Source organism: Streptopelia decaocto (genome assembly GCF_964273445.1).
Source record: "Streptopelia decaocto genome assembly, chromosome: Z".
NCBI lineage: Eukaryota > Metazoa > Chordata > Aves > Columbiformes > Columbidae > Streptopelia > Streptopelia decaocto.
The window spans coordinates 61,327,609-61,340,011 of record NC_138657.1 but is presented as its reverse complement, the minus strand read 5'-3'; the positions used below and the strand labels follow the sequence as shown (position 1 = coordinate 61,340,011).

Genomic DNA, 12,403 nt, shown 5'->3' with positions numbered 1-12,403 from the left:
ACTCAATACACATAGCATAGGAGACTATCAGAAAGACCTGAGTGAGGCTTTTCAGTGTTGTAGAGGAAGGATGACATATAATGGACTTAAATTGAAATGGGAATTTCTGGCTTGTTCTAAGGAAAAATTCTTTCACTATCAGGACAGTTGAGCACTGGAAAAGGTTGCCCAGAATATCTGTGCGTTTTCTATCCTTGGAGGTTTTCAAGGTCAGGCTGGGTAAACCTGCATAATGAGACCTTGCTCACCCTCCTTTGAGCATGAGGATAGACTGAAGACCTCTGGAGGTCCCTTCTTAACTGAGTTATCCTGTGATCCTGTGACTACTAAATGATCTCTGTGGTTCATCTTCTGTAGGCATATACTATGTTAAACAATAATAGAGCGAAGGTGGGTGAAGTGGCAAGTTAGAAATGCATGTATGAAATTCCAGAAGCATCAGTTTTTCAGGAGGTCTTGTGATAAAGGGCTTGCGAGACTTGTGTAAATGCCGAACACTAAATTTAGTTGTTTTTTTTCTCTTCGTCAATCTCACCAGTTTAACAACATTGTGACTCTGAGTTATTTCTGCTCAGGTACACGTTTACCACTCAGCCATAAGAATATCTGAGTTATTAAAGTTGCTGCTGTTTCAATTGCCTGTCTCAGAACCCCATTTTAAAGGGATACCTTTTCAGGTTTTTTTTTTTTTCTGAAAACAATCTGATTGTTCAGTTCAGATTGTGGTGTTTCAGCATTTTAGAGAGGTTGAAAAAGTGCAAGAGGAGCTTTTTGATTTATTTACCTGTATGTTAGCTTTATTTTTCCCATTGCCAAAGCACACAACTGAAATACTTTTACTAGTGTTGCTACCATTTTGCCTTGTTGAAGAGATTAATTAAGAGAGAATCAGTTCTGGGTGCTGCAGGAATCTGGCCAGACATTTACTTCCTCTAGTTTCATATTTTAGTGATATATGGAAGAGATGTGGATAATTGCAGTGTTACTTGAAACATGAGATCCTTGTCAGTGAGTTTTTTGGCCTATGATTTTGAGTGAAAGTTGTGCTGATAATTTTCCAGGGATGAACAAACAGCAAGTGTCTATGCTGAGCTTTTTGCTCCTACTCTAATTGGCCCTTAAAAGTTTGGTCGACAGATCACAGAAAATTAGCAAAATATTTCATTGTTTGTGTGGGAGGATGAAAAGAATGGCACTAGACATCATCAGTCCAGACAGAGATCTCAGGAAGGATGTTATAGCATATAAGCTTTCTTAAAGATATAGAAACTTCAGACAATTACCAAAGATACAGGTAAACTGTATTTCTGTACTTCTGACATGGAAGTAGCAAGGACTTTTGGAGACTTGGAGAATGTGGTTGCACAGTTTTGAATTACTTTAAGACTGAACATAGCATCTGATTGACAGAATCTGAATTAAGAGGAAATTCTGCTTGCAACTCTGGCAAATATTTGAGAGATTAAGAAGTTACATTTTTTTAATTTTGGTTGGTTATTTGCTTACTCGGTGAGGTAAAATTTCTCTGTTATAGAAATCTTTGCTTCATTTCTGCTCCAGTAAAGGTACCAGAGCAGCTGAAGTTTTATGCAGACTATATAGGCTGGTCTTTATACTTTCTTTTTTTTTTTTTTAATGTAGATTTTTTATTTTTAGCTATGTAAACAGAATAGTGACCCTGCTTTCATGCTATCATCTGTTACCACATCTGACTTCTGAAAACTTCATTTTTATTAATTCATCTATGAAAAATTAACAAGGAGTATTTTCCTTTTGTTGATATCATAAAAATATTCTGTGGGTTCCATTACTCAAGATTGGTTACTCATCAAAAGCCTTTATCCATTTGTTCTACTATTCCACTTTGTTCTACTGTTCTGGAACCTCAAAAAAGATTTTTTTTTTTTTTTAAATTTTATTTTTGAATTTTATTTTTTCTGAGACAACTTCTAAAGATGAGTGTAAAGGAGATCCTTCTGCAATGTTTTTAGCCCACTGCTTTCTAAAGAGTTCACATAATTTCTAGTCCTGTTTCCATACAGTTTCCTAAACTCCTGGGAAAATACCTGTGAGAACTAGCAGCAACCGGTATGAAGCTATATAATTTTGCATTCTTTTCCTAAGATAAGTTATATTCCCTCCAGAAATTGTTAATGGGTATTTGATTATTTTCTGAATAATTTGGAAATATTACTTTCATTGTCTTAGGGATTTATAGGACTTCTGCAGAGGGATTCCTCTACACTTGATCTCTGAATGTATATTGGAGATTAGGAATCTTCTAGAATCTGTAGCGCTGACTTCAGTGCTCTCAAAGATACTTGTTAAGAAAATTTATCATCTCACTCTCTCTCCTTCAAAAGAAAGGTGGATGAAATTTATGCAAAGATTTTTTTTCTGACAGGGCAAAACCAAACTTTCATTCTTGGTTCTTTCTTCAAGTCTTCTTTTTTTTTAATGCAAGGATGCTTCTGAATACAGCCAAAGCTGAGTTTTTCATGAGGCATTTGAAGCTCTGGGAAAGGAGCTGGGATTGTTCCCAAAAACTGTTGAAACAGTATGTGCAAAGTGAATACAATCTGTCCCTCACCAAATGTATGCTCTTCTCTGTCTCTCATATGCTCTCCCTTTACGTTTGAATTTTAATTTAAGTTATGCTCTTTGGAAATGAATATCAACATTGTTTGTTAGTCAAAAGAAGTAATAATTTCTTTGTATCTAGTATAAAACTTGAGAAGATTTTCAGAGGAAGATTCTGTGATTTTCAGAAAATACAGCAGGAAAGGGCTTGGGGACTTCCCATCTTCTTAGCCTCATGTTGAGTGAGCTGTACCAGTATCACTCCAGATAATTCCATCTTCTTTTATCTTCTTTTTTTTTGTAAATTTCAGTAATGGAGTTTCCTTACTCTTGTCATGCAACCTGTTCGAATTCTTAGTGCTAGCAACCTTTTCTTCTAATGCTTAGCCTGAATTATTTTTGTTGCAATTAGGCATGACACTTCTTGACTTCTTTCCAATGGGCAAGGAAAAAGAAGTAATGTCCATTTTTTTTTATAAGCATTTACATATCAAAGAGCATTATCTTGTCTTGCACTAATCTGATCTTCTACAGACTGAACAGCATGGTTTCTTCCCATCATCTTTACATAAGTCATAATTTCTGAGCTTCTAATTGTCTTTGATGTTTTTATCTGAATTCTAATCGGTCTGCATTTGTCTTGATGTTGTACTGTCTTAAGATGTATCTATGACTCTATTTGAAGACTTTAAAGGATGAGTTGTCAGGAAAGTATGGTACACAAACTTTGTATGACACTATTGTTGTATATGACAGTATAGCTGCTCTTTGTTGATAACTCAGATTCATATTGCAGCTTGGTTTGAACATATTGCCGTCTTTCTGTAGAGCTTATTTATCTTCCTCTCATGTTGTTACAATAGTTGTTTCTCAGATGAATGAAAAGTTGGTGCTTCTTCTCACTGAATTTCTTTTGTTTTTCAAAACATTATTCAAGTTAGTCAATACAATTGTAAATTTTGATTCTGATTTTAAATGCAGTTGTGTGCCTCTTTCTCTAAGACAACACCAAAAGCTGTTATGATCTTTAGATTAAGAAACCACTCTTAATTCTGTTACACAAGAAGTTGTTAATGACAAATATTTATATGACTATTCTTAAGACAGTGCTCTGGAAAGCTGCATTCATTCATCTATACTCTCTTAATCCATTTTTACCAAGAATAATTAATAGTCTATGGACACAATTTTGGAATAGGGTATACTGGAATCTTACAGTATTTTTGTTTAGATCTTACTTCCTCAGCTTGTTAGTGAAATTATTATGAGAAGGTGTATAGAAAGCCATGCTGAAGTCCAGATGTGACACTCAGTTCTCATTAATCCACAAAGCCTTCTACTTTAGAGAATACTTTTTTTTTTTCTTTGATGCTTGTTCTTAACAATATCAGTTTGGAATACTACCTCTTTATTATTGTCTCTGTTACAGAGAAATTGTTCTTCTAGTATCTTCTTAAATCATTCAGACTATGTATAGTACCCTGGGCAGTCCTTTACCATCATTTTGAAGGGACTGTTTCCCATTTTGAGTCTGCTGGAGGCACAGATTCTAAGGATGATTATTGCCAGTTCTGAGATTGGTTTAGCCAGAGTTCCAGGGTGAATTTATCTGATCCCATTTTCATGAAAACATTTAATTTATGTGAGTGGTGAATAGGATCATATTAAATTTAAAAAATGGGACACTTCCAATTACACATTGTTACTGCAGTCTCTTAAAATCTTTTGGTAGTAGTGTGTTCCTCAGGTTCTGTCATCACCAGGTTGTCGGCTTTTCCAACAGACAAACATCAGTAAGAATGCAATATGGGTGCTGTGGTTCTTTTCTTTCTTCCCCAGCTTCTGCCTTTGGGAACTTGTTTACATTGTAATTATTTGGTTATGAAGTCCAATAATCCATGTGTAACACATATGTGTTCCTTAAAGTCTCTCTTTCCAAAGACTTTTCCAGTAAAAGGTCTGGAATGCTGTGTCCAGGTTTGTACAACAATTTGGTACCCACTTAAATAATGTTCCTGGAGTCTCAGGGATCACTTTGCTATGGATTTTAAAAGGCGTAGCACCTGAACGTTCCTAAAGTTTCTCCCCAGTGTGCTGTGAACCAAGTATTAGCCCTTAGTCCTCGTTTATTCACTAGTAGATTTTTCCAGCTTTCATGCATAGGAAACCCTACTTTTGGCAAATAAAATATAGGATAAGTGAAAGACTTTCTGTCAACATCTGGGAATCTACCTTCAAGGGAGTTATAGGAATATGAAGAAACTGTTTTGAGTGATGCTTTGGAAGTTGTTGGTGTACATGTGGAAAGCTAGTAATTCTTTAAAAATCTGTAAAATATGTGACTCCCAAGTTCCTGGTTAACTTAATAGTTGTTTTTTAACCATGTGGATCACAATGATGGATGTGATCAGTTGTGTGACATTGGTGCATCAGCTTTGAAAGGCAAGTAGTCTTTCATCTGAAGAGGCGCAAAGATGATCAGTGGAAGTATCATGAATGCTTAAATAAAGTGCGAGTACTGTGGTGCAACTAGAAAGCGCGCCGACAAAAACCATAAGATAGAGATGGCAGTAATTTGTGCAGTCTCCTGGACAGGAGCTTATTTGTTTGCTACACAATTTACTGAGGTACTGGGTAAACAAGAAGTGGATTTAAAACTTTACATTTTTAAGAAGGCTGAGTCACTGTCAATGCAATGCATTTTATAGTTGCTTGCATTATAAAGGATTTGGTAAAAAATCAGTCAAGAGTCACAGAAGAAAGGTGTTTAGAAATTGATACAGCAATTGATGAAAGTTGTTCCATACTTAATGCCACCTACCACTTGGAACCATCAGGAACACTAATTAATATAGAAAACCAGTCCCAGGATGGTAATGGGTGATCAGAATGACTGTTACTGAAAGACTATGGAGGTATTGTTGATGGGTGTATTTATTCTCTGTAGAGGCCTTATTTCCTGTTGATGTTACTTGCTTCTTGGCTATGTTTGGTGTTATCTCATTGACCATCAGTATTTGCTCTTCAGTAAAGATACAATGACCTTCCCAATCAGTGGAGAATCTCTTTATATCTTGCAAATTTTACATATTCCTGCCATATAACAAGAAATAGCACGTGTTTCTTTTGCTGATACTATGGAAGATCATCTACAGAAAATCAGACTTTTTTTCCTCCTGAATTACTGCACAGCCCTAGGTGTAGACTCAAACGATGCCTACGTATTTCTCTGTTCTAAGATAATATTCTGAAATGCAGTTCATTCCCAAAGACCGTTTCCGAAGATCATTGTATGATTTACTACATTGAGAGCATTTTGTAGAACAAACCTTCTGAAGCTTGGAATCTTGACTGGTTCAGCAAACAGATCATACATGCCCGTCTGTGAATTTTTTCCACAAAAACATTTCTTCTGTCATCAACAAGTCTTGCAAGAGTTTTGTTCGCAGATACAAATGGCCCAAGCCTTCTCCCATAGGTAGTATTCCGGACTGACTTCAACAGCAATAGGCACAACTCCTGCTGTATAGTGGGTGACATTTTTTCTGAAGTGTAAGCATCCAAAAGAACGTGGTACGTGTTCAGAGTGTGATACCTGTTCAAAAATGCTAATGTCTATGGTAGAATGAAACTGTTCCAGAATGCTTCATCTTTTTCAATTTTTTTTCACCTCAAAACATAGGCATTGCAGCTTCTAAGCCTCCTTGTTGCCAGAGACAACGTTTCAGAAATATGTGAAATTATTGCCAGAACATGTGCTCCTAAAATACAGCTGATAGGCCTCACTATGAACACCTTTCAGGAATTCCCTTCAGGAGCAAAATACTTTCAAATACCTATTCGTAGTGCTGCCTAGGAGAGGAAAAACGTTACTTGTTTCTTCATTTACTGGATTCTAAATATGTTCAATGGAATGCACTGAAATCCTTCTGACCTCCTCAAGTCTACTGAAAGATAAAAAGAACCACCTTATCTCTTGCTGCAGTTTTATTTTTCAGCATGACAAATACCAGATTAATACCAAATCAGAACAATCTTGTCATACTTACATAAAAGTTTATGACAAGGGAGAATCATATCCATGTCCTCTATTAAAAGTTTAGCTGTGCAAAGCAGTGAATGTTCCACTGTTACAACTTCGGAAGTATTCATTTAAGAGGTAATTCAAGAGTAAGATGTCAGTAAGATGTCTTTGAAAAGTTCTGAGCTGCTTCTAATGTTTGTAAAAATAAAAATGTAGCTTGTATTTCCTGAGTGATAGCTGTTACCATAAAAGAAATCGGTAGCTAATGATTTCTGGTATACATTACACTAAGATAATCTTGTAAGTTACCAAAAGAGACAGTAATTGGAGTGGGGGAGGGAGCATCACAAGAATAGCAACTGTGGTGAAAGGCAAGTGAGAGACCTTAGCCAGGACTTCAGTACTGGTGGTTGAGTGTGGTATCTAATTTGAGGAGGTGAAGTAGTGGAAAGATCTCGAGAATCAGAATGAGTCAAAACAGGCCTTCCCAATGTTGTGGGTGTTATTGGCAGAATATGGATTTGTTGCTCATGGTCAAGAACAGGTGACATAAACCCATTTCATATGGTGCTCTCTACACATGGAAGTTACAGGACTTTGCACAGAATGTACTAGAAAGAGAAAATAAGTGTAGTGGTCTATGCAAAGAAGTCATCAGTAAAGGCATATCTTTCATATGAATACCTTTGCTAGACGTATCCATTCTTTTTTTCATCTACAGGTCAGTAAATCCTTAATGATTCTTGATATTTCTTAAAATATCTGTTGAAAAATTAAGCTCCAGAATGAAGATGCTTCTTGTTTAATGGTGTTTCTTGAGGGAAGTGTATGGGCACCTGTATTCGAATTATTTTTTTGATTGTTGTTAAAAGTACTGACCTATGATGACCTGAGCAAGAGGAAATAATAATAATCTCAGTCACTGCTTTCCGAGGACCAGTGTTTCCCAATGGGTGGATGGAACCTGGTAAATATTTTCTTTGACAAGAGGAGGCTGACCCTATTGGTCCAGGCAACAGGCTTTTCTTCGCCACCACGACACCCTCCCCTTCACCCAGTATTCCTTTTTAAGCCAAAAATTATAGCTCAAAATTATAATTGGGACAGGTTGAAAAGCTTCCCTGTTTTTCAGAGCTTTCTGGGCTGACAGTTATGGGGAGCTGGTTTAATTTGAGGAACAAAAATTTTAGTTGTGATTAATTGGAGAATGTTCTTAATTAAAAATGTCCTCTTTAAAAAATTTCTCTAGATACACTGAAAGCTTGTAATGAATGCATGCAGAAGTAAAAATTCATATGTTTTAAAAAAATACGAAGAATGGGGGAGATAAGGCATTTTTCTACCATTTCTTGCCTAAGACAATTAGTGTTTTCTAGATAGTAGTGAGTGGGGGAGGTTGGAATAAGTTTACCTAAAATATATATATATTTTTTTTTAAGTCAAAAATGAACTGTCAGAATTAACATTAAGGACTGTATGTTTTGGTATTTTTTTTCTTTAATTAAAAATGTGTGGCTGAAATGGCTAATGCCTATGCACTGATCACTAAGTCTTCATCACTGGGCCTTATTAAGAATCCTTTTGATCTTTCCTTTTTCTGTAGTCAATTTGCTTTCATTGACCATTTTCTAATAGTTGATATTCTAAACATGCAGGTACTGTTTTTTATGTGTTCTTTTTTGGTGGTGGACTTTTTTGTTCCATCTTCTCTGAAATGATCCCTTCTCTACCTGCAGCGGACTGCTAAAATTCCTAGGAAAAACACCACAACTATCTGGGTTACATCTTGATCTAGGAATGATGTGCTTCCTACCAATCTTATTTAGCCCTTTTGTGAACACAGATATATATAGAAATACACATTAAAATTATGTAGGTTATGTTTAGTGTGTTTTTATATAAACCTGAAACAACATAACTCTTCAGTTTTTCTGAATTATTATTCTAGGATCAAGACAACCTTTAATCCAACAATCTCAGCCTCCACCTTATTCATCACCTAGAGATGTTCCCCCAGACATACTGTTAGATTCTCCAGAAAGAAAGCAAAAGAAACAAAAGAAAATGAAGTTAGGCAAGGATGAAAAAGACCAGACTGAAAAAGCTGCAATGTATGATATCATTAGCTCTCCTTCCAAGGACTCCACTAAGCTTACATTAAGACTCTCTCGTGTAAGATCTTCGGATATGGACCAGCAGGATGATATGCTTTCTGGTTTGGAAAACAGCAGTGTGTCAGAGGGTGATATTCCTTTTAATGTGCAGTACCCAGGACAGACTTCTAAAACACCCGTTACTCCACAGGATGTTAACCGCCCACTAAACGCTGCTCAGTGTTTGCCGCAGCATGAACAGACAGCTTTCCTTCAGGCACAACAAGTGCCTGTTTTACAACAGAACACTTCAGTTGCTGCAAAACAACCTCAGACTCCTGTGGTACAGACACAACAACAGGTTTCGCAACAAGGAACTATAACGTCATATGATGAAGTAGAATTGGATGCATTGGCTGAAATTGAGCGGATAGAACGTGAATCAGCTATTGAAAGGGAGCGATTTTCAAAAGAAGTGCAAGATAAAGGTAAAAGGATTGTGTGTGTGTTTATACACTATATATATTATATAAATATATATATGCATATAAACCCCATATATATATATATATATCTATATCTGTAAAAGCTTCCTGTCACTGTCACATAATTCAAATCTGTTTATTCAGTATAGGTTCTTCTACAACATTCACCTCCATTCCCCTCCAGCAATGAACTGTGATCTCCCATATATGCATACTTTTAATATCTGTTATTCTTTATTTGGGGTCTTGATGGGTGGAAATTGAAGCTCTTCTGTTTCAAAATTCTTTTTAAGCTACTCTTATTTTGAACCACGTGACTGGTTGAAGTACAGTTGACATGGTTTATAGTGTCTAAAATCCCAGAAGTACCATGAGTCAAAATTTGTAATAAGTATTGGTATTAGAATTATGAATTAACTACTCATGTTGCCTGATTTGAGAAAATACAGGCAAACTCCTTTATCCCATTTCTATTCATATTCCCATTTGAACTTAATGTGAAGGAGGTATTAGATCAAAATCATATCTGTTCTTTTAAAGGCAGTATAATGGTTGGGTAATACATACTACTATGTTGTCTCCATTGTCTGTTTAACTGGATATTTATTATTATGTAGACATTAGAAACTTTAGAGTACTACCATGTATCTGTATGGTCTCTAGCACAGAACCAGATTAGCATCTAAAGTGTTTTCATTTCAGTAGCTATACTGAACATCTTAACTGATTTCATTTAATCTATCATCTTTGAGTTTGTTTTGTTTTGTACTTTTCTCTGTTGGTAACTGGTTTGAAGGTCTTAGGCTTCAGAAATCTCAAAAGTAAGTGCAAAGTCCCATGTAAGTCTTGAAGAGAAGATGTATTTTATATATTAGATACTAATAGGTTAACATAAGTATTTTTCAGAAGCTTCTTCTGCACTGTGTTTAACTTCTGAGAAAAAAAGTCTTCTATAGCATAATGCTGATTTATGAGATACTCCCAAGAAAAATGTTGTTCAGTGGAAAACAGCATAAATTCTTATTTTGAAAGTTCATAGGAAAAAGTTTTCAATTTTGCACATTTATGTGGACACAACTGAATTTACGTACAGTTTGGGTATTTAATCAGCAGAAAGAGCACAATTTTTCTCCCTATTCAACAATTTTTTTTTAAGTATGCTGGGGTGGGGAGTGAAGGGGAAGGTGAAGAGAGAGTGTTTGTGTGTTTGTTTGTAAATGTGGTTGTTGCAGTTAGTAAAAGGCTTAACTTCTTAGATGTTTCTTATTTGGTAAACTAAATCAAGTCTTTCTAGGAAACCTTTTTTATGAATAGATGAAGAAAATGTGTGATCACCTCAAAATAGATCTTTGTCTTAAATTTTGATGTAATGAAGTGGGGAATTTGTTACTTTGCTTACATCTCTTCTACTAATTCTAAATTTATTAATGGAAAACTTGTGGTTTGTCTCCTAGTACTTCAAAAGCTACTTCTATATTGATACATTGTGAGTAGAATCTCCAGCATATTTTAGCTGAGAAGCATCTGGAAAAACACAGTGCATTTTTGATGGTGTATAGCAGCCTTCAAACACTTAGAACAAGACTAAAACATGATTTCTCTTTTGTTATGGCTTTCAGGAGATGTTGAACATTAGTTGTAGAGTTTGTTTGCCTTAATTACATAGACACAGATAAACTCTGAATTGTTTCTTTTGGAGGAAAGGAGTGATTTTTAGAGTGTAATCTCTCCCCTTCACTACTGTGTAATAACCATCTTCCCAAATAAGGATTCCAAACTTATGATTCCCTTGTACCTCCATCCTCTGCCAGGTCTCAGTTCTTTCTGAGTTCCTCCAATTGTAATGAATCAGGTGCAAGAGCTGCTGTATAATATTGGGACTAATCATCACTATTTATTCAACTTACATTGCCCGTATGCTGGAAACCAGCTCTTTTCACTGAGGTTTTAGCCAGGAATTAATGGTATTGAGTAGAAGGATTTTTAGCAGTTTTGGGCAGATTTCCTGAAGAGTTGTGTCTTTGGAAGCACGTGGTTCTTATTTTTCAGTTATACTTTTGTCATGGCTTGTAAATTTGTACTATATCAAGAAGTTGATGCACTCTGGGGTTGTTCTCATTATAGCTGTTTGGTTTGGTGTGACTTCAGGAGGAAGCTTCCTTTATTCTTCCTATGGGAATATCTATGTTAGAAACACATCCAGTAACTCCTAATACGTTATTCATTTTTGCAAAGCCGCATCCTATATTTATGCAGAAGTCTGACATTTATGCATTTTAGTACATATACTGTAAATTTTGATCACGTTATTTCAAAAAAAATAGTGTGACTGTAGCATGTACTCAGACTAAATAGGGTGGGAATGCATAGTGGTAGCTAATGCTGTACAAGAGCAAGCATCCCGCTAGAGAACTTACTCGAATTGCCAGCACATGCTAAAATCTGCATGAAAGCATCTTTACTGCTTTTGTAAGTAAGGCATGGGAATACATATTAGTGACATTACACTTTCTGTGTAGGCAGATGTTGTCTTCCATAAATTACTTTGAGTAGATTTGTACTCACAGGTTTTCGTAGAAGATTAGTGGTCTCTGCTGTAGTTTTTTTTGTCTACCCCAGACATGAAATCTCTGTTGTACTGCACTTCATCAAAGGTTTTCAGATGCTTTCCTTTTAAGGCTTCGGATGATATGACATGTTCTGTCTGAGGAACCAGTAGTGTGGTAGAACTTTTTATTCCAGAGGAGAGGCAGAGATATTTTTTGGGGAGTTCTTGCTAAAAATTACACAACTGCTACATTTGCCTAAGGCAATGCTAAGATTTTTGTTGTTGTTTTGGTTTGGTTTGTTTGTTTGTTTTTTATAATGCTGAATTCCTTTTATAATGCTTGGTACAGGTGGGAAATCGGGATCTGGAGGCATTTGGTAATTACAGAACTTTTCTTAATAAATCCTTAATTCTAACAAAGCAGTTAAAACATTTAGCTTCCACCAAACAAAGCCTCTCAAAGTGGGAAGCAGTCTCTGTTTCAGAGGTGAAACTAACATGGGGTTTAGCAGAAGAACCTTCTTTGAAGAGCAGCATAGCTTTCTGGAACCTGATTGTCATGCTTTTGCCTTCTGAAAAATAAATTCTTAGTGCAAAAATCACTAATGCAAAATCTGATATATTTGTCCTAACATATGTCAGATATGCACGAGGAGAAACTTTATAATATGAA

General features: G+C 35.8%; 1 protein-coding gene across 4 annotated transcripts in view; it reads left to right on the top strand.

The window, feature by feature from the left end:
* NIPBL (NIPBL cohesin loading factor) overlaps positions 1-12,403 on the top strand; it is a 150,462-nt gene that overhangs the window by 74,675 nt on the left and 63,384 nt on the right. For 3 of the 4 annotated variants that reach the window (XM_082074256.1, XM_082074260.1, XM_082074257.1), the window contains exon 9: positions 8,553-9,185. The exons of the other annotated variant lie outside the window; for it this stretch is intronic. In XM_082074256.1, coding sequence (XP_081930382.1) covers positions 8,553-9,185 — 633 coding nt within the window. The remainder of the gene's footprint in view (positions 1-8,552; positions 9,186-12,403) is intronic. 4 annotated transcript variants of the gene reach the window in all.